Source organism: Chiloscyllium punctatum, chromosome 17 (genome assembly GCF_047496795.1).
Source record: "Chiloscyllium punctatum isolate Juve2018m chromosome 17, sChiPun1.3, whole genome shotgun sequence".
Taxonomy (NCBI): Eukaryota; Metazoa; Chordata; class Chondrichthyes; order Orectolobiformes; family Hemiscylliidae; genus Chiloscyllium; species Chiloscyllium punctatum.
In genome coordinates this window covers 52,343,810-52,362,931 of record NC_092755.1, presented here as the reverse complement: position 1 = coordinate 52,362,931, position 19,122 = coordinate 52,343,810, and the positions used below count along the sequence as shown (strand labels likewise).

The window sequence follows — 19,122 nt, the reverse complement described above, 5'->3', positions numbered from 1 at the left end:
CCAAATAAGGATGCTTGGCATCTCTGTGTTTAGTGAATGACTCACTGCTCCCGATTGTACTGAAGGCAACATTCCATTGTCCCATTCAAGTTCAACTTCAGGTGTGTATTGCAGGGTCTACAGCTGTCAAGTTTGTTTGCAAACCATCTGTGGGCAACTGGAGGCTGTCTGGATTATGCAGCATGTGAATTAGCACAGTCACTTTCATCAAGGCTGGGTTCTATTTCCCATTGTCCATCTTTTGTAACTCCATGATAAGTTTATTATTGTCCATAATTGTTCATTATTTCGGGTGGCCGATCCGGCCATGCGAGAGTGTAGGATCATTTCTGTGGGTTGTCTTTGGAACTTCTTGCTACAGACAGCTGTGGGGACAGAGTCCTTGAGTACATTTAAGGCTGAGCTGTATAGATTCTTGATCAGTAGGGTAATTGAGGGTTGAAAGGAAATGGCAGGAACATGAATGAGGAATGTTGGATCAGTCATTATCCTATTGAATGATGTATCAGTCCAAGGGTGCTGAATGAACTACTCCTGTTCCTATTTTTTATGGTTTTATAAACTATGTGCAAAGGTAATGTAGTTTGTCTCCACACAGTTTCCATGCAGTCCTGCAGTATCTTTTCCTTCATATGTTATTGTAGTTTTATCATTTGCAAGCCATAATCGAATCTGCTTTCAGTATTCTTTCAGATAGTGAATTCTGGACCATAGCCACTCGCATTGGAGAATATTCTTCCAAATGTCGACTTTTTTGGCCATTTTGCCAGTCATCTTTAATCTGGGATTGATGGATCTCAATCCTCCTGCCACTGGAACAGTTTCTCTCTAATCAGTCTACTCAGCCTCAAGATTTTGAGCTCATCTGCTAAATCTTTTTCAGTTCTCTTCTGGGAATGAAGAGAACAACATCTTCAATTTATCTACTTGAATAAACTCCTTCATTCGCTGAAACCATACAAGTACCTTCTTTCCATAAATGGAAACCTTAGGGAGTAACTGGATTTCACTTCCGTGTAGTGACTGGGACTGCATTCTCTCCAGCAGGGCGCTGAAGGATTTGCCAGTTGCTGAACACACAAGTCACAGACAAATAGGATGGGGATTTAGGTTTGTTGGGTCATCAAACACCATTCATTTACCCAACTTCTACAACATATATAAATAAATGAATCAGTTAGATTGGTAAGTGTTCAGGTTAAGAGCTGCAGATATGTTTGAAAGTCATAATTCCTGCTCTAAGATCAGTGACCGAATGGATCATCTTTTGAGGGAGGGAGGGGGTTGTTCATTTCGCCCAGGAACGTTTATTCTGACCTTGACTTTTCCTCGGAGCGTTGCGGCCGCGGTTCGCGGCTTTCCGGGGAGTGCTGAGTGCGTTGCTCCCTTCCGGCGGGAGCGGAGTGAGAGACCGGGGCCACCCCGGGGACGGTGACACCAGGACCGAGCGAGGAGCAGCTTGAGTCCCAGGCATCAGGGCCCAGCATGAAGCTGCTGAAACCCGCTTGGGTCCATCATAATGGTGAGCGGGTGCGCGGGGGGCTGTGCAGGGAGCGGGAGAGCTCTCCTCTGGCAATGGGAGGTAGGAAGCCGGGGAGAGCAAAGGTGACTACATCTGTCACACACACACAGAATGGGGGTTAAGAGCAGGGACTTAACACCTGGTCAGCCTCTGAGGTGAGTGGGAAGGAAGCTGGAGCCCTGAATGGAGAGCTGGAGATCCAGGAGACCCAACAGCCTTGAATGAGTGAGAAACCCAAGAGGGAATGGGTAGGAGTACCAGGTTCCAGAGTTCTGCCTGGGTATCTGTGCTTAACTGTATGCCCAGAGCGATGGGGGTCAGGGTCCAATCATGCACAGTGTATGTGTTGGTGGATTTAGAGGACCAAATGCGAAGTGGGATATGGGGACTGAACCAGTTACCGTAGAGACTATGTACTTGTGATAACTAACTACAACAGTCTTAAAATAAGAAATAGGATTAGAAATAGACTGCATAGTTCCTGGAGCCCACTTTGTCATTCAAAATTTTTAACCAATCTGCAAACCCACTTTTGTACCCACTCCCCTGATTTCCTTAGCATTCAAAATCTGTTGATCTTGACCTTGAATATACTCAACCATTAAGCACCTGTAGCATCTGGGAAAGAGAATTCTAAAGGCTTTTGACCCATTGAGTGAACAACTTCTCATCTCCGTTTGACATGACTGTCTCCTTAACCTGATATTTCCTGTAATTCTAGACTCTCCAACTAGGGAAAATAGTTTCTAAATATCTATCATTTGGTGCTTTCAAAGAACCTTTCATGTTTCAGTAAGATCACCATTGATTCTTCAGAGATTATAAACCCATTCTACTCAATTTCTCCTATTAGAACAGTCCTCTCGCCCCAGGAGTTATCTCTTGAACTTGTGTTGTACCCCTTCTAAGTAAAGTATAGTCTTCCTCAAATATGGTGGCCAAAATTGTACAATACTATAAGACATGGGAGTAGAAGTAGCCCATTTGGTCCATTGAGTCTGCTTACCATAAGATTGTGGCTGATAGACTGCACTTTCCTGCCTTTTCCCCATAATCTTTGAATCCCTTTTCTGATTGAAAACCTATCCCATCCTTGAACATACTTAACGACCCAGCCTCTACAGCTCTCTGCGGTAAGGAATTACACAAATTCACTACTCTGAAAGATGTCTCACTAAAGCCTTGTGTAGCTGCCATCAGAGTTTGACTGACATAGTTTACCCCTTTCAGTCATGACCTACTAACTACGAATCTTAACTGCTTGCTCAAACTACCAAGTGTTAACCTTCTCTTTCTTGTACAATGACATCCAAATTCCTCTGAACACCAACATTTAATAAATTTGCAGCATTTAAAAAATATTGTTTTTCTTCACAACAAAACAAGATGAATCTCTCTTTTCCCTGATGGCTGCTTGCTTACTCACTTAAGCTATCTAAATTTCTAATCTTTGTGTCTTTATCGTACTTTTTCTTCTAGCTTTCTTCAGTTTTTCACGTATGGAATATGAACATATGGGTCAAAGACAGCATCTATTTTTCTTAGACTCCCCACAGTATTGAAACAGGCCATTTGGTCCAACAAGTCCACACCGAACCTCTAAAGAGTATCCCACCCAGACCTATTCCCCTACCATAAAACTCTACATTTCTGATGACTAATGCACTTAACCTACATGTCCCTGAACACTGTGGGCAATTTGGCATGGCCAATTCACCTAACCTGTACATCATTGGACATAGGAGGAAACCCACGCAGACAAGGGGAGAATGTGCAAACTCCACACAGACAGTCGCCTGAGGCAAAGGTGAACCTGGATATTTGGGGCTGTGAAGCAGCAGTGCTAACCACTGAACCACCATGCCACCCTATTTTTCCACCCCAAATTGCCCTGGTTGAAACACATGGTTTAAGTACACTCAAAATGTTGTTAGGAAGCGAGTTACAGGTTTCTGACCCTCTGACTGTGAAGAATGATGTATCTCCAAGTCAGGATAGAGTGTTTTTTGGTGCGGCTCTTGGTGTTCCCATGCTCTTGTCCTCCTATATTGCGGATGTGGCAGATTTGGAAGTGTTGTGGAAGGACGCTTGGCAAGTTGCTGCGGTGCACCTTCTAGATGGTACATACTGCTGCTACTCTGCCTCATTGACAGAAGGAGAGAACATTTGGTCGGTTGGTTGGGGTATTTATCAAGTGGGCTACTTTGCTTTGGAAGATTGAGCTAATTGCATGTTGTTGGAGCCACACTCATCCAAGCAAGCGCAAAGTATTTTCTCACTTGCAACTTTTAGTTAGAGGACAGGTCTTGGGAAGCCAGGAGTTGAATTATTCACAATTTAACAACCCTAGCTTGAATGTTAGGTTTTCCTGCATGTGATCTTGTACCTACAGAGACATGAATGATACTGAATGCATGCAATTATCAGTAAACACCCTCACATCTGAATTGTGATGAAGGAAGGTCATTACTGAAGCAGTTTAAGATTGTTGGGTGTTACCCTGAGATACTGTAGTGATGCCTTGGACTGAAATGATGGCCTCCAACAACTTCCTTTGTGTTAGTATGACTCCCAGCAGTGGAGAATTTTCCCCAATTCACATTGGCTTCGATTTTACGAAGACGTCTTCATGCGATATTCACCTTCCTACTTGAATTAAACTTTGACCATGTTTGGACCAAATCTGTAATGAGGTTTTGTACTGAGTGGCTCTGGCAGGCTCCGTACTGTATGTCAGGGAGTAATTTATTGTTGAATAAGTGCCATTTGAGAGAATGGTTGATGACACTTTCCATCATTTTGCAGATGGACATGTAATTAGCTTGATTGGATTTCTCTTTTTGTAGAGAGGATATATCTGGAAAAATTGTCAGGTAGCTGCCATTGTTGCAACTGTACTGGAACAGCTTGATCTGTGGGTGAAAGTATTTCTAAAGCGTAAGTCTGGAAACTTGTCAGTGCTGATAGCCATTGCAGTATCCAGTGCCTTCAGCTTCTTCTTGCTATCACTTTGAGTGAATCGAATAGGCTGAAGACCTCAGAACAGGCTGATGTGCCAATCTGATGTGTTGGCCTCTCCATCATTGAGAATGTGGATAATTCTGCTCCAATTAGTTGCTTAATTGTTTGCCACCTGGCGGCAACTGGACTGTTGCACTTTGACCCATTGGGCATGGGATTGCTGAGCTGTAAGCATGCTGTTTCTTTCAATAGTACGGATACAGTCTAGTTAGTTGCTTCTTCTAGATTATTTATGTAGTTTGTAAAAGAAAAGGCATTGACTCTTTTAGTACCTCACTTCTTAGAGTCCATAAGCTGAAAATTACATTTCTATTCCTCATCTCTTTTCTATCCATGAATCAATCCTGTATCCATGAGATACCTATAACTTACAACCCCAGAGCCCTTGTGTTGTGCAACAACGTTTTGTGTGACATTGTATCGAATGCCTTTGAAAGATCCAAATATATTATAACTGCTAGGTCCCATTTACTTTCCCTGCTAATCACATCCTCAAAACTGTAGATTGGCCAAACATTGTTTCCTTTCCTCAAAGTGCTTGAGTTGAGGCAGTGACCACAAGCACCAACAGAAGCAAAGGGATTGAGATGAGATCCAGCAGATGAACCATGAATTTAAAAGTTTCTCCTACTGACATACATTTTTGTTCAAACTGCATGGTTTCATTTGCCCTGTGGAATCACTCTGGTCAATTATTAAAACTCCTAATTTAGCAAAGAAACATCCTTTCATCCTTAAGTTTAGCATTGACATTTTCATTTTACTACCCTGGTATTCCATTTGCATTCAGTCAGAGTACTTGGAACTTTTACAAATATAAGACAGTTGTTAGCAAGCATATTCTTCATGTCCTTTTTTTCTCCCCTTCAAGATGTTCATAAAAATGTACCTCTTCATAGAATCTCTTCAGTGCAGAAGCAGGCCATTTGGCCCATTGACCTTCTTTGACCAATATTTGGATATCTAATTTAATATGTTGTAATGAACCAAACTTTTAGCTCCTCCTTTTAGCTCTGTATCAATTGTTGCAATGTTCCTGTGAAGTGTCTTGGATGCACTCACACTGTTGCATGATTGCAACTTCATCTAAATGTGCCCGAAGTAGTCCAGTCTTTCTGCTTTCAAGTCTTGCAATGTTGCTTTCATATTTTTGGTGCTTATGTAATGGTCAAGGCAAACACATCCGAAATATTTTGAAATACATGAAGCAGTTTGTACGGCTTTGAATTTTAAAACATGAAACGCATTCTACTTATAAATTTGCTTAGTCTATTTTCAATTAAAACTGTTTGTTTTATGCACCTATTAATTTGATTTCAGCAGAAAGAAGATAAGTATAGTTTGACTTGGTTTTCTTTGGCCCAAGAAACTTATTATATTTATAGTCTTTAAAAACAGAGGAAGACTAAGTTTTGGTTAGGCAATGTCAAGAGCAACTGATCGATAGGAATACAGATGGCTGAAGCAGCTGAGAACTGACCACAGTGGAGTGAATTCATGTGGTCCTGTTGTTGCTAGGTTGATGGATGGAAATTTACTAGTGGTACTTCTCGTGTCTTTTGGGAATGGTTTAAATGGTGTAGTTACAGTTTACCTGTCAATGTAAATCCCGATCATGTTATGAAAGAAGAGTGAGAGAATATTTAATGAAAGTCGTCATATAATGGGACTTGAGGGAGCGGTGAAAGCAGATTCAACTGTGACACTAAAAGGGAATTTGATAAGCACCTGAAGGGGAATTTGCAAGGTTGTAGTGAAGAAATGTAGACGTGAAACTAGATGATTGCCCTTGTAGTATGTCAGAATGGATATGATGAGCCAAATGGCCTCTTCCTATGCTGTAATCATTCCATGCTGCACAAGGGAGATGAGTTTCTAATTAATTTATCCAGTGAATGGATCTGACAGACTATCAGGTTCTATGACATTTGTGAGCATAACCTAACAATGCTAACCAACATGACCCTTGACTGGTGGAGGATTGTAGGTGGTCAGTATATCTGGGGGTCAGGGGCTAAGGAGGTAAGCTTGAGTCTTATGATTGATGTTGAAACTCTTGTTGGGTTTGGTTCATTACAACATATTCACGCTCTCGCTTTTATCCTGCTCTGTCTTTTATCTCATGTCGACACCTAGTTTCTGGTTTAGTCTCCAGGGTGTTGAAGATGTGTGTTTCATTGTCTGTGTTTTCAGCACATGGAGTTTCCTCTTGTGTCATAGGTGTCAGACCTCTGGGGGAAAGGAGGAAAGGTAATATCATTTTAACTCATGTGAAATGACTTGTTTAGGTCGAAAGAATGAGGTTGGTAACTTGAGGACCCAAATGTAAAATGATTGGTAAAATAACCAGCAATGTGAAATCATCACATTTTTGCATTGAGTTGTTGCAGGGTGGAACAGTGATGGAGGTAACTTCAGTAATAGCTGGCAGAAGGAAACTTGCTAGATTTTGGGGAAGGTTTGTAGTTCATGTTGTGGATCAGGTTGTAAGTTTGCTCGCTGAGCTGGTAGATTTGTTTTCAGAGGTTTGTCACCATGCTAGTTAACATCATCAATGAGCCTCTGATAAAGCACTGGTGTTTTGTCCTGATTACTATTTATGTGTCTTGGTCTGTTTTGGTGGGTTATATCACTTCTGGTTCTTTATGTGAGAAGTTGGTAAAGGGGGTCCAAATTCATATGTTAATGGAGTTCCAGTTTGATTGCCAGGCCTTTAGGAATTCCCATGCCTGTTATCGTTTAGCCTGTCCCAGGCTGGATGTATTGTCCCAGTTGAACTGGTGTCCCTCTTCGTCTGTGTATATGATACTAGTGATATATGTATGGAGACTAGTGATAGTTGGTCATGTCTTTGGTTAGTTGGTGCTCATATATCCTGGTGGCCAGTTTCCTGCCCGTCTTTCCAAAATCACAAACACCTATGGGCACAATATGCTCAAATTAGCCCGAAGGTGGGAAACCAATCCCATCTGACTGAGCGCCACCTGCCAACCACTGTACTTCCTACATGAATGCCTCAGGAAACAGGTATTACTATGATATGTCAAATACAAACCACCTCTGAACACCCCAGAAGCCAGAAGAACAGAACAGCTGCAGGATGCTACGAGAAATGATAAATTATGTTCACAACTGACTCCACAAATATGAATGAGAAGTTTTTTGCACCAAAGATTTCTGTACACTAACGCGACTGACCTTGACTGGACAAGTGTGCTAGAACAAGCCATCAACACTAAACAACAGCGGATTAAGACAAAGGAAAGACTAGCCCTACAAGAAAAACTGGCCAAGATCATGCACAACAATAACACTGACAATTCAGAGACTTGGATAAAGAACCTGTTGAACCGACCACTCGCGGGCATGGAAAAAGCCATCCTAGTACAATGGCTGAACTTCAACCATAGGGACGTGGACAAAAAGGACATCCTAGCAGCACTGGAATCAACCCTGAAAGACAATGGACTTAGAGAAAAATCCAGCAGGCCATCAGATAGACAGTAGCACCAACACTTAACAGAAGGGAACACCCTCAACACACTGGAAAGGAAAGCCATGGAAGGACAAATATTGTAATCCTATTGGAAGTCAAAGGGCGCATGACCGTCATGACCTGAACAGAACACAATACATTGAAAAAGCAAACACACCCCTTGCAGATACCGATGCCTACCAACATGTGGCGATGGACCCCACCCCACAGCTAGAAAACTGTACTGCAGCAGCCCTGAGGAAACTACACAAGAGAGGTGAAATTAACAAGACAGACCTCCAAAGAATGAAATCTGAAGGATCCAACACATCCCATTTCAATGGATTATCAAAGGTATATAAATAAGGGACTCTTAGACCAATAGTCTCACTTCCCGGTACACTGACATACAGACTAGCAAAGGAACTGCAACGTAAACTGAGACACCTAGTCGAAGACTCAAGCCACTCCATCCACTCCACCCAGGAATTCCTTAACGTCATCAAAAACACCAAGGTAGAGGATGATGAGATCATGGTTTCCTTTGATGTGATGGACCGATTCACATCTATAAACATTACCTCGGCCAAAGAAACACTGACGTCACTGTTAGACAAATCAAGGACACAAGCACGCAAAAACTCCATCAGCGAGGATATCATCCTCAAATTAGTAGCCCTGTGAGTCTCAACCCACTTCACCATTGATGACAGGATCTACAAACAAATCGATGGAATCTGTTTATAGGATCACCAATATTAGGACTCTTATCAGAAACAGTTATGCAGAGCTTAGAACGAACAGCCCTTCCCATGATCCATCCCAAGCTTTGGGTCTGCTATGTGGATGACAACTTTGTCATCACAAAATGCAACAAGTTAGAAGAACCCACAAACACACAGACAACATATTTACCAGTATAAAGTTCGCCAAAGAGGAAGAGAACAACAACAGACTCTCCTTTCTCAATGTCACAGTAGAATGAAAAGTGAATGGAGAGTTGCAGACCAGTGTCTACAGGAAAGCCACACATACTGACCAGATATTTGGTTACAGCAACAATGATCCCAACACCCACAACTGGAGCTGCCTCGGAACATTATTTAAGTGAACATACTGCAGCATCCCGGAACCAAGAGAAGCTGAGGAAAAAACACCTATACAATGTATTATGGACAATGGGTACCCGATTTCCGACACAACAGACCTAAACAAGAAGACATAACACGCCTAGAGACTCTAGCCACCCTGCCATACATTAAAGATATCTCTGAGATGATGACCAGACTACTCTGGCCTCTAGGCATCATGGTAGCCCACAAAGCTACCATTACATTAAAACAGCTCCTGATGAATTTAAAGAACCCTGTACCAACAACCAGCAGAACAAATGTCATATACAAAATACCCTGCAAGGACTTGGAGGCTGCTACAATTACAACATTTAAAAGGCATCTGGATGGGTATATGATTAGGAAGGGTTTGGAGGAATATGGATCGGGTGCTGGCAGGTGGGACTAGATTGAGTTGGAATATCTGGTTGGCATGGATGAGTTGGACTGAAGGGTCTGTTTCTGTGCTGTACATCTCAATGACTGCAACAAATGTTACATTGGACAGTTGGGTAGGAAACCAGCCACCAGGATGCATGAGCACCCAACTAGCATGACCAACTGTCACTAGTATTCATACGACAGACGAAGAGGGACACCAGTTTGACTGGGACAGTTAATCCATCTTGGGACAGGCTAAGCAAAGACATGCACGGGAATTCCTAGAGGCCTGGCATTCAACCGGAACTCCATTAACAAACACATCGATTTGGACCCCATTTACCACCTCTCAAAAAAAAACGGAAGTGATCTCATCCACCACAACAGACCAAGACACACAAATAGCAAGTGTGACAGAACACCAGTGCTTCATCAGGACTCACTTTCACTGATGTTACCTAGCATGGTGATGAAATGTCTGAGAACAAACCTACCAGCTCAGCGAGCAAACTTACAACCTGATTTGCTAGATATTTGAAGTAGAAAAGTTTGTAGGGCTATGGGTAATGAGCAATGTAAGTGGGAGGAATTGTGTAGAGATGGTCCTGGAAGGGTGAATAGATTGGCCTCTTGCTTTGCCATATTATTTCTAAGATGTAAATGCCAATAATCTGAATTTTGAAACAGAAAATATGCAGCAGATCTGCTTTAGGTGCAAAGAAAAGTCTACGTTGATAAAGGCTCTATACCTGAAATTTATAATTTGTCCTTCAACTTTAGAAACTCTGTTAGCTGCTACGCATGTTCTAACTTGGAAATTGGAACTGTTTGTGATAATTGATTTGTATGATTTGGTGAAGCTGCTGTATTGTTTGGTCTGAAACCAGTGTAGGGAGCAATTCCCCCACTAACATCATCTACCTGTTTTTTTTTAAAAAAGAACTTTTTAGTATTCTGAAACTGTGGATTTATTAGCGTGCTTTGAGAAGGTTTGTAGCTCAGGTTGAGGTTCTGGATGTAGGTTTGCTTGCTGAGCTGGAGGGTTCAGTTTCAGACGTTTCGTCGTCATACTGGATAACATCATCAGTGAGCCTCTGGATGAAGCTCATGTGGATTTATGTTGCAATTTAAATATTTTGAGCTATTGGTCAAAATGTAGATGTAGCACAACATGTATATGGAACAGCTTATTGTAGGGTGAGGAAAATGTTCTGAAAGATGAGGATTAGCTTTGACAGTGTTGGCAGAAGCTGAGAGTTCCACATTTCTATTATCATTTGTATGAAAAAGTGCTTCCTGATTTCCCTTCTAAATGGTCTAGCTATAATCTATTTCCCATTGTTCTTGATACTCCACTCAGAGGAAATTGTTTATCCCTCAATTCTGTTATTGTTTTAATTCTGAGAGACAGAATTAATCTCCATGGGGAGAGACAAAGATGAGTCTGGGATAGTCAACAAGGCTTTGTCAGAGGAAGATCATATCGAGCAAACATGAATGAATTTTGCTAAGGAAGTTGTTAGGTGTGTGGATGAGGTTAGTGCAATTGATATAGTCTACATGGACTTCACATGGACAAAGTGTTAAATGGGAGACTGGTCAAGAAGGCAAGAGCCCATGCGCTACAGGGTAATTTAGCAAATTCAAATATTTACTTATTAGCAGAGGGTAATGGTCAAAGGTAGTCTTTGTGACTGGAAGCCTGTGTCCAGTGGTATATTGCAGGGCTCTGTACTCTATCCTCAGCTGTTTATAATGTACATTAGTGACATGTGTACATGACTGTAGAAGCTTTGATCAGTAACTTTTAAGATGACACAAATATTGCTGGTATGGAGATAGCATAATAGCAAGCAGGAAGCTGGAGTATTGTGTGCAGTTCTGTTTGTCGCACTGTGGTTGTCCTGGAGAGATTGCAGAGGTGATTCACCATGACATTGCCTGGGATGGAGCGTTTTATGATGAAAATCTGGATAGGCTGGTTTCCTTAATTTCCTAGTTTTCCTTCAAACAGAGAAGGCAGAGGGGGAATCTGACTAAGGACTACAAAGTTATGAGGGACACAGATATGGTGGATAGGAAGAAACCTTTCCCCTTAGTGCAGGGGTCAGTAAATAGTGGGCATAGATTTAAAGTAAGAAGCAGGAGAGTTGAAGGGCATTGTAGGAAAAATCATTTCAGTCAGAGATTTGTTCTTGGATGTTATTTTTGGAAAGGTTGGTAGAAGTAGGAACTATCAAAACACTTAAGTATTTAGATGAATACTTGAAACACCATAACATACAAGGCTATTAGTCAAGTACTGATAAACGGGATTAGCATAAATAACTGCTCCATGACTGGCATGGACACAACAAGACGAAGGGCCTCTTTCAATGTTGTGATACTCTATTACTGTACTTCTGATTAGGTAGCTTCTGAATCTCTTAGACTTTTGGGACTACAAGCAAAATTATTCGGTCCTAATTTATTACTGAAGGTTGTGGTATTTATGTGTTGAATTTGCTCAGTCTTCTTGAGCTATGGTGCAAATGTAAAAGCAGTACTTCAGCTACTGTCAAATGTCCCTATTCAACTGAAGCTCTGCTTCCATTCTTCTGCGCAGTATTCCCATCCACTTGAAGTAAATGACAACATTCCAGTGAGTACTGTTGCGGTCTGTCTGCTAGATTTTAATTGATTTGTGTATTTGGATCCCCAATCCCCTTTGCTGGCATGCAGTTGCTAGTTTCTGACCAATTGCAAAATGCTTCCATTTACCTTCTCTTATCAAAACAGCATGATTTCTCATTCATTTACTTAATCTACCCTGTCTAATTTTGTTAGAATTTTATGGGTTTCTATGACCCCACTCTGGCTATGCTTCTAAATTCACATGAGTATAGTCCTAATCAATTGAGTTTCTCCCTGTGTGTCAGTTCTACCATCCTAGGTATCAGCCGGGTAAACCTTCTTTGCATTGTTTTAATAGTAGAATATCCTTCCTCAGATAAGGCGACCAAAGTGGCCCAAAATACTCAAGTGTAATTAACCAATGCCCTGTACAGTTGCAGTAAGACATCTCTGTTCATGTACTCATTCTACACTATGAAGGCCAGCATCCTATTTACCTCCTTCACCACCCACTGCTCCTGCATACTTACTTTCAGCTACTGATGAATAAGGACACTTGGACCTTGTTGTGAGCCTCCCTTTTCCCGATCAATTTCCATAACAAGAATATTACCTTGCATTTCATTTTGAATTAGGAGTGAGAGTATGAGATTCTGTGAAATAAAAATAATTGTTTTCTTCCAGGTAAGCCAATATTTTCTGTGGACATTCATCCTGATGGAACCAAGTTTGCAACAGGTGGACAAGGTAAGTGGCAGGTTGTAAACTGATTACTGTTTAGTTAGAGTTAGCAGGATCTAGAAATCCTCAGTGCCATGGAGGCTGCTTTTCCCTTTCATAGTCTGTCTTGTAACCACAAACCTTTTTTTTTCAGTATTCATTCATGGGTTGAGGGTGTTACTGGCTAAGCCAGCATTCCTTGCCAAGATGGTTGTTAAGATTCAGCTGAATTGCTGTGAGTCTGGAGTCACATGTAGGCGAGACCAACTAAGTATGGCAGTTTCCTCCTGTAAAGGGCATTCGATTTTTCTGACAAGTGGCAATGGATTCATGGTCATCAGAAGACTCTTAATTCCAGACTTCTATAGAATTCCCTTCAAATTCCACCATTTACCATGGTAGAATTTGAACCAGGTCCCCAGAACTTTAATTGGGTGTCTGGATTTAACAGTCCAGCAATAATACCACAAGGCCATCACCTGTCCTTAACTACACTCAAATATTTTGTACAATGAATCTGTCAACTTGGGCAGCAGAGTGGGTTGTACTATTTGGCTATTTGTGTCATGGGTTGCAGGTGATAGATTCACTGCTCCTTTCTTTGCGAAATAGTAGCTTTTGTGGTTTTCAATAGTCTTCCTGCTCTGAGACTTGGAATTGATATGGTGGGCTCTTTCAACATTAGTCCTCACTGAGGCAGTTCTTCCCTGCCTGGAGAGATCAGATCTTGCTGTGTCATTCTGTGCTGGGTCAGATAGCTCCAAGTTCAACTCATTATCGATCAAGTAATTGTGAATGTTTTGCTTTGGAGATGGACTGGCTAGAAATTTCCCCCATCACCTTGCTCCCCATCCCGAAATAAAACCGATATGCAACTTGTTATGAGAGTTACAATTTTAAACAAATCTATATTTTAAATCAAGTAAAATTGCTCAATGTTTAATTTCCACCTACAGGAGAGGATTCAGGGAAGGTTGTCATATGGAACATGCCACCAGTTGTTCGAGAGGAAGATGAAAAGAATGAGGCTATTCCCAAAATGCTCTGCCAAATGGATAACCATTTGGGTATTTGTGATTTTTTTAATGTATATTATACACACACACGCACACACCCCCCCAATATGTCGCCTAGGAACATGAATATTCCAATATTTCAGTCATTTTTGATTTGTTTACATATCATCCTCAGAAACGTTTGTTTGGAGGATCCTGTAAAGTTCTGGTTTGCCCTATGTAAAGGCAATCTTTGAGAGCTATTGAGTTTAAATGTATTCCCTGTTAATCCTCTATATCACTACCTTTTTAAGGATTGGAGCATAGTCGACTCAGATTGCCCATAATTTCCATTTTTTTTTTCTTTCAAAGTTTAGCTTAACAAAATTACTGGCAATTCTATTAATCCTTCTCCCCCACAGCTATACTCTTCAAACCTGTAGAGTTGACTCTTCTCTGAGACTGTTCTTCTTCCTCAGCCAATTATTTTGTGCAAAGAGCGAAGATAAAAAATAGAGACTATGACGTCTATAGTTTATGATACCACATTGATCTATTAACTCAGCTGAGTTGACACATTTAATGTTATTCACTGATCATGAAAGCAATTTTAAAAGTTTTTTTTAGACTTTCCCACATCTTTTGGAGAGAAAGTTGAGTTAGCATTGGAGTATGGTCCTATATGTGCTGACCAAATACTCGATTGCCTGTTATTATGTGAGTTTTGATCATTGTTAGTAACAGGCTATTTGACTGTTGGGCCAGGTCAGCTTGTCCTCACCTGCACACTTGCAGCTTGTGTTTCTGTGCGGTAATTGAATATAAACATTTTGGCCAATTTTCTCTTCCGAGCTTTGGTGTAAAGGCTTATTTGGAATACCTCTTCCATCACACGCAACTCAACATATACTTGTAATTGAACTTTGGTCTACAAATGGAGCTACTTATTGTGTAAACTGCTGATTTCTTTTTTTTATTTAAAAGAAAAGTTCATTTTGGAGTCTCAATAATCAGAACATGGCTGTTGTTTGTCTCTGGTTCCTTGCAGCCTGTGTCAATTGTGTGCGCTGGTCTAATAATGGATTGTATCTGGCATCGGGTGGAGATGACAAATTAATCATGCTGTGGAAGAGAGCTGCGTAAGTACCTTGCGCTGTCTGGTGACTGTAAGCTGTTGGGGCATATACACCCATTCAGTGGCTTTCTTGGTTCCATTTCAAACTAAAACATATGCATTTATAATGTCCAGGAATTATGCAATTTTAATTTTACTAGATTTGCTTTCTCGTTAAATGCTTTTATAACAGGCATGTCCAGTGCAACCACATTCTACCATTGATGACAGCCAGTACCTCAAATATTGGCAATACATAAGTAATTCAAAGCTGTCAAAAATTGAGAAAAAAACAACAGCTATTATTTTGTAGCAAATTTATGTTCCACAAAGAGACCAATAAATTTTAAAAAGAGATGACTTCCATATGATAAACCAAAAGACAAGACTTAATATTTTAAGACTTTTATTGCAACAACAAACTAAAATTAGCATTGTGCTATCATAAGTATTTTGCATTAATTAACTAACACAATTGAGATATGTTTTATGACTGTTTGTTTACATTGCACTACACTTCTAGCCGATGTCTGACATTACTAAGGGCTAACTGCTCACTGCCTCATTAGGTTTGCAAGTTCCAATATCCATTGAAAATCATTCCACTCAGAGCCTTCTGGATAGTACTTAAGACTCTTGCGAGACCTGCCTTGGTGACTTGTTCCTAAAATCTCCAAAGATCTTGTCTGTTCTGATCCCTTTCTTTTGAATACAAAATATCTATCTGTTTAGCAATCTATCTTGCTTGCTGTCAGTCCTGCTTGCTGTCAGTCCTGCTTGTTCTCTGTCTCCCCCCGAGTCTCAAAGGAACCATTGCCCAACTGTGACATACCGTGTGCTCAGTTTCTGTTTGAGTTCAATACACAAGTGTTTTTCAAGTTAGGGTGATTCCAAAATTCTAATTTTACTAAAGTTAAATGAGACATTTTAAAACATAACAGTCTGGTTCCAAACAATATACAATAAATAATATGTGCTTGTTTGGTAGCCTGCAGCCTCATTGTTGGTGACTAATTATAATGAGATATATGGTAATTGTATGATTACTTTTTAAAGGTATATTGGACCAAGCAATGTCTTTGGTTCCAGCAGCAAACTTGCTAACGTGGAACAGTGGAGATGCGTATCTATCCTCCGAAGTCATACAGGAGGTAGGAGTTGAAGGTTCTGTTCTGTCCATTCTCCTTCACTGCCCCCTTTCATGAGAGTCTCTCTTTTTTTTTCAAACAGCTTTTCATAATGTAATGAAATGCAGTTGGGCTTCCCAATTTAATGAACTTATTTAGCAAGTACTATGAAAACTGGAAAGCCCTCTACATTGACTTTCATTCTGTACCAAGTTAGAAGATATACTCAAAGATACAGGTTATGTGTTTGGACTTTGACCTTCCTTCTCTTCCTTCTCTTCAAGTAGCTGTCCAAGTACACACGGTGAGAATGGTAGCAAGCTTTAACAGGACCATATTGCCCTCGGACTGCTACCAAATAAATGAATACCTAATTCCTTAAATAAAAGCAAAATATTGCAGGTGATAGAAATCTGAAATAAATAGCTGGAGAAACTCAGCAGATATGGAGAGAGAAACAGTTGATATTTTGAGTCTATTGCCGTTTTTTGAACAGACCGAACAGTCATTCGACTCAAAACCTTAATTCTATTTCTCTCTCCACAGATGCTGCCAGACCTGCTGAGTTTCTCCAATATTTTTTGTTAGTTTATGACGTTTTAAAAATCTAATTCTTGAAACTCTAATTGCAACACCTTCACCCTGGTCTTCCCTAATAATATTGGTTTCAGTGATAGATGTGATTTGGTTGCTTATCTGCTTTTCAGCATTAGCTCCACCCCTTCCATTTTGACTTGTACTCTGGGCTCTGCCAGTCACAAGATGAATTATGTGCATTTCATATGATTGACATGTGACATATTTGGAGCTCCATTTTCATTTCTCATTCTCCGCAGGCCATGCCTTGTTGCCTTTTGTAATTTTGTGCCTGTATTGCCATCCATGTCTGTAATACAAATATTTGGCATTGGGGGGGCCAGTGCGAACACGTTTTACATTTCCAGGCATTTCCTGTACAGCATTACCCGAGTCCTCCTTCATCTCGCTATCTTTGCCAAATGGTGACCACCTCTACTTTGTCATTCCTCTCCAGGCTCCCTCACATAAATGAAAAATATGCAGAGCTTCATTTTGCATCTTGGTCATTTGATTTTAGAGCACTTCAAATTGACTTTGGATGCACGTGATGTGGAAGACTTTGTTCTAGCATTGGCATCCCTCAGCTTTCTGAGCAGTAAAAGTTTCTAATGTATGAACATTATCAAGATTGTAATGACTTTTTTTTTCTCACTGGCAAGGCCAGCATTTATTGCTCTTCCATAATTACACTTGAGAAAATAACGATGAGTTACCTTCTTGGATCATTGCAGTCCACGTAATGTAGATCCACCCACATTGCTGTTTTGGAAGAAAGTTCAGGATTTCAACCCAGTGATAGTGAAGGAACAATACTCTAGTCCCAACTCAGGATACGGTGTGACTTGGAAAGGACCTTGCAGATGTTGATGCTTATTAGTCTGCTGCTGTTGTTCTAGTGAGTGTTAGATGGTCCACATTTGGCCAGTGCTGTGAGCAAGTGCCTAGTGAGTTGCTGTGGTGCACGTTATGGAGGTACACACAGCTACCACAGTGCATTGGTGACGGATGGGATACCAAACAAACGAGCTTCTTTGTCTTGGATGGTGTTGAGCTTCATGAGTGCTGTTGTGACTGCACTCATCCAAGCAAGTGGAGAGTATTCTGCCACATTCCTGACTTGTACTTTGCAGATGCTGGACAAGCTTCAGGAGGTGAGTTACATGACACAGAATTCCCAGGGTCTGATCTGCTCTTCTAGCCACAGTATTTGTGTGGCTCATCCAGTTCAGGTTTCTGGACAATGTTAAGTGCTAGAACATTAAATGTAAGGATTTCATTTGTTATACTATTGAATGCATAGAAGAGATGATTAGATTCTCCTATGTAAAAGGTCATTTATGTGCCTGAGGTTTCCTTTCTTCACTTTATGTTAGACTGTGGTGCAGGATACTGATGATGATTCTGTCTATGTTTTAGATGTGATGGACCTTGCTTGGTCGCCCCATGATGCTTGGCTCTCCTCCTGCAGTATAGACAACACTGTTGTTATTTGGAATGCTCTGAAGTTCCCAGGTGAGATTAGAAATGGTCTTTACGTTGATGAACAAGTTCTAGAAGTATGAATAGGAATCTGTCAAAAAGCAGTGTTAAAAATTCAGTTTTAGCACAGATATCCTTTTGTATTAAAACCATACAGGATTTATTTCCTGTGATTTTGTTGCAATCAGAAAAAGCAACTGCTCATATGTTATGCATGAAGAACAGACCTCCGTGCATTGGGAAGATTCTTATTTTCATAAGAGAAAGTGAAGACAGCAAATGCTGGAGATCAGAGTTGAGAGTGTGGTGCTGGAAAGCACAGCAGCTCAGGCAGCATCTGAGGGGCAGGAGATTGAGCACGCCTCAATTTAAAGCTGTGTCCCCTTGTGCTAGCCATCACCATCCTTGGAAGAAGGCTCTCACTGTCCACGCTATCTAACCCTCTGATTACCTTATGTCTCAATTAAGTCACCTCTCAAACTTCTTCTCTCTGATGAAAACAGCCTCAAGTCCCTCAGCCTTTCCTCATAAGATCTTCCCTCCATACCAGGCAACATCCTAGTAAATCTCCTCTGAACCCTTTCCAAAGCTTCCACATCCTCCCTATGATGCAGTGATCAGAACTGTACACAATGTGGCTGCACCAGAGTTTTGTACAGCTTCAATATGACCTCATAGTTCCAAAACTCAATCCCCCTACTAATGAAAGCCAACACAGCGTATGGCTTCTTAACAACCCTATCAACCTAGGTAGCAACTTTCAGAGATCTATGTACATGGACACCATGATCTCTCTGTTCATCAATACTATCAAGAATCTTACCATTCACCCAGTACTCTGCATTCCTGTTACTCCTTCCAAAGTGAATCACCTCACACTTTCCTGATGAAGGCCTCTTGCCCAAAACGTCGATTCTCCTGCTCCTTGGATGCTGCCTGACCTGCTGTGCTTTGTTTTAGCGCCACACTCTCGACTTCATAGAC

At 40.9% G+C, this 19,122-nt stretch overlaps 1 protein-coding gene across 1 annotated transcript in view; it reads left to right on the top strand.

Moving 5' to 3' along the window:
• The first annotated feature begins 1,087 nt into the window (after positions 1–1,087).
• Positions 1,088–19,122, top strand: part of hira (histone cell cycle regulator a) — a 113,702-nt gene continuing 95,667 nt past the window's right edge. The window contains exons 1-6 of the mRNA XM_072587123.1: positions 1,088–1,522; positions 12,809–12,871; positions 13,801–13,911; positions 14,888–14,978; positions 16,010–16,104; positions 18,076–18,171. Coding sequence (XP_072443224.1) covers positions 1,486–1,522; positions 12,809–12,871; positions 13,801–13,911; positions 14,888–14,978; positions 16,010–16,104; positions 18,076–18,171 — 493 coding nt within the window. The 5' untranslated portion in view covers positions 1,088–1,485. The remainder of the gene's footprint in view (positions 1,523–12,808; positions 12,872–13,800; positions 13,912–14,887; positions 14,979–16,009; positions 16,105–18,075; positions 18,172–19,122) is intronic.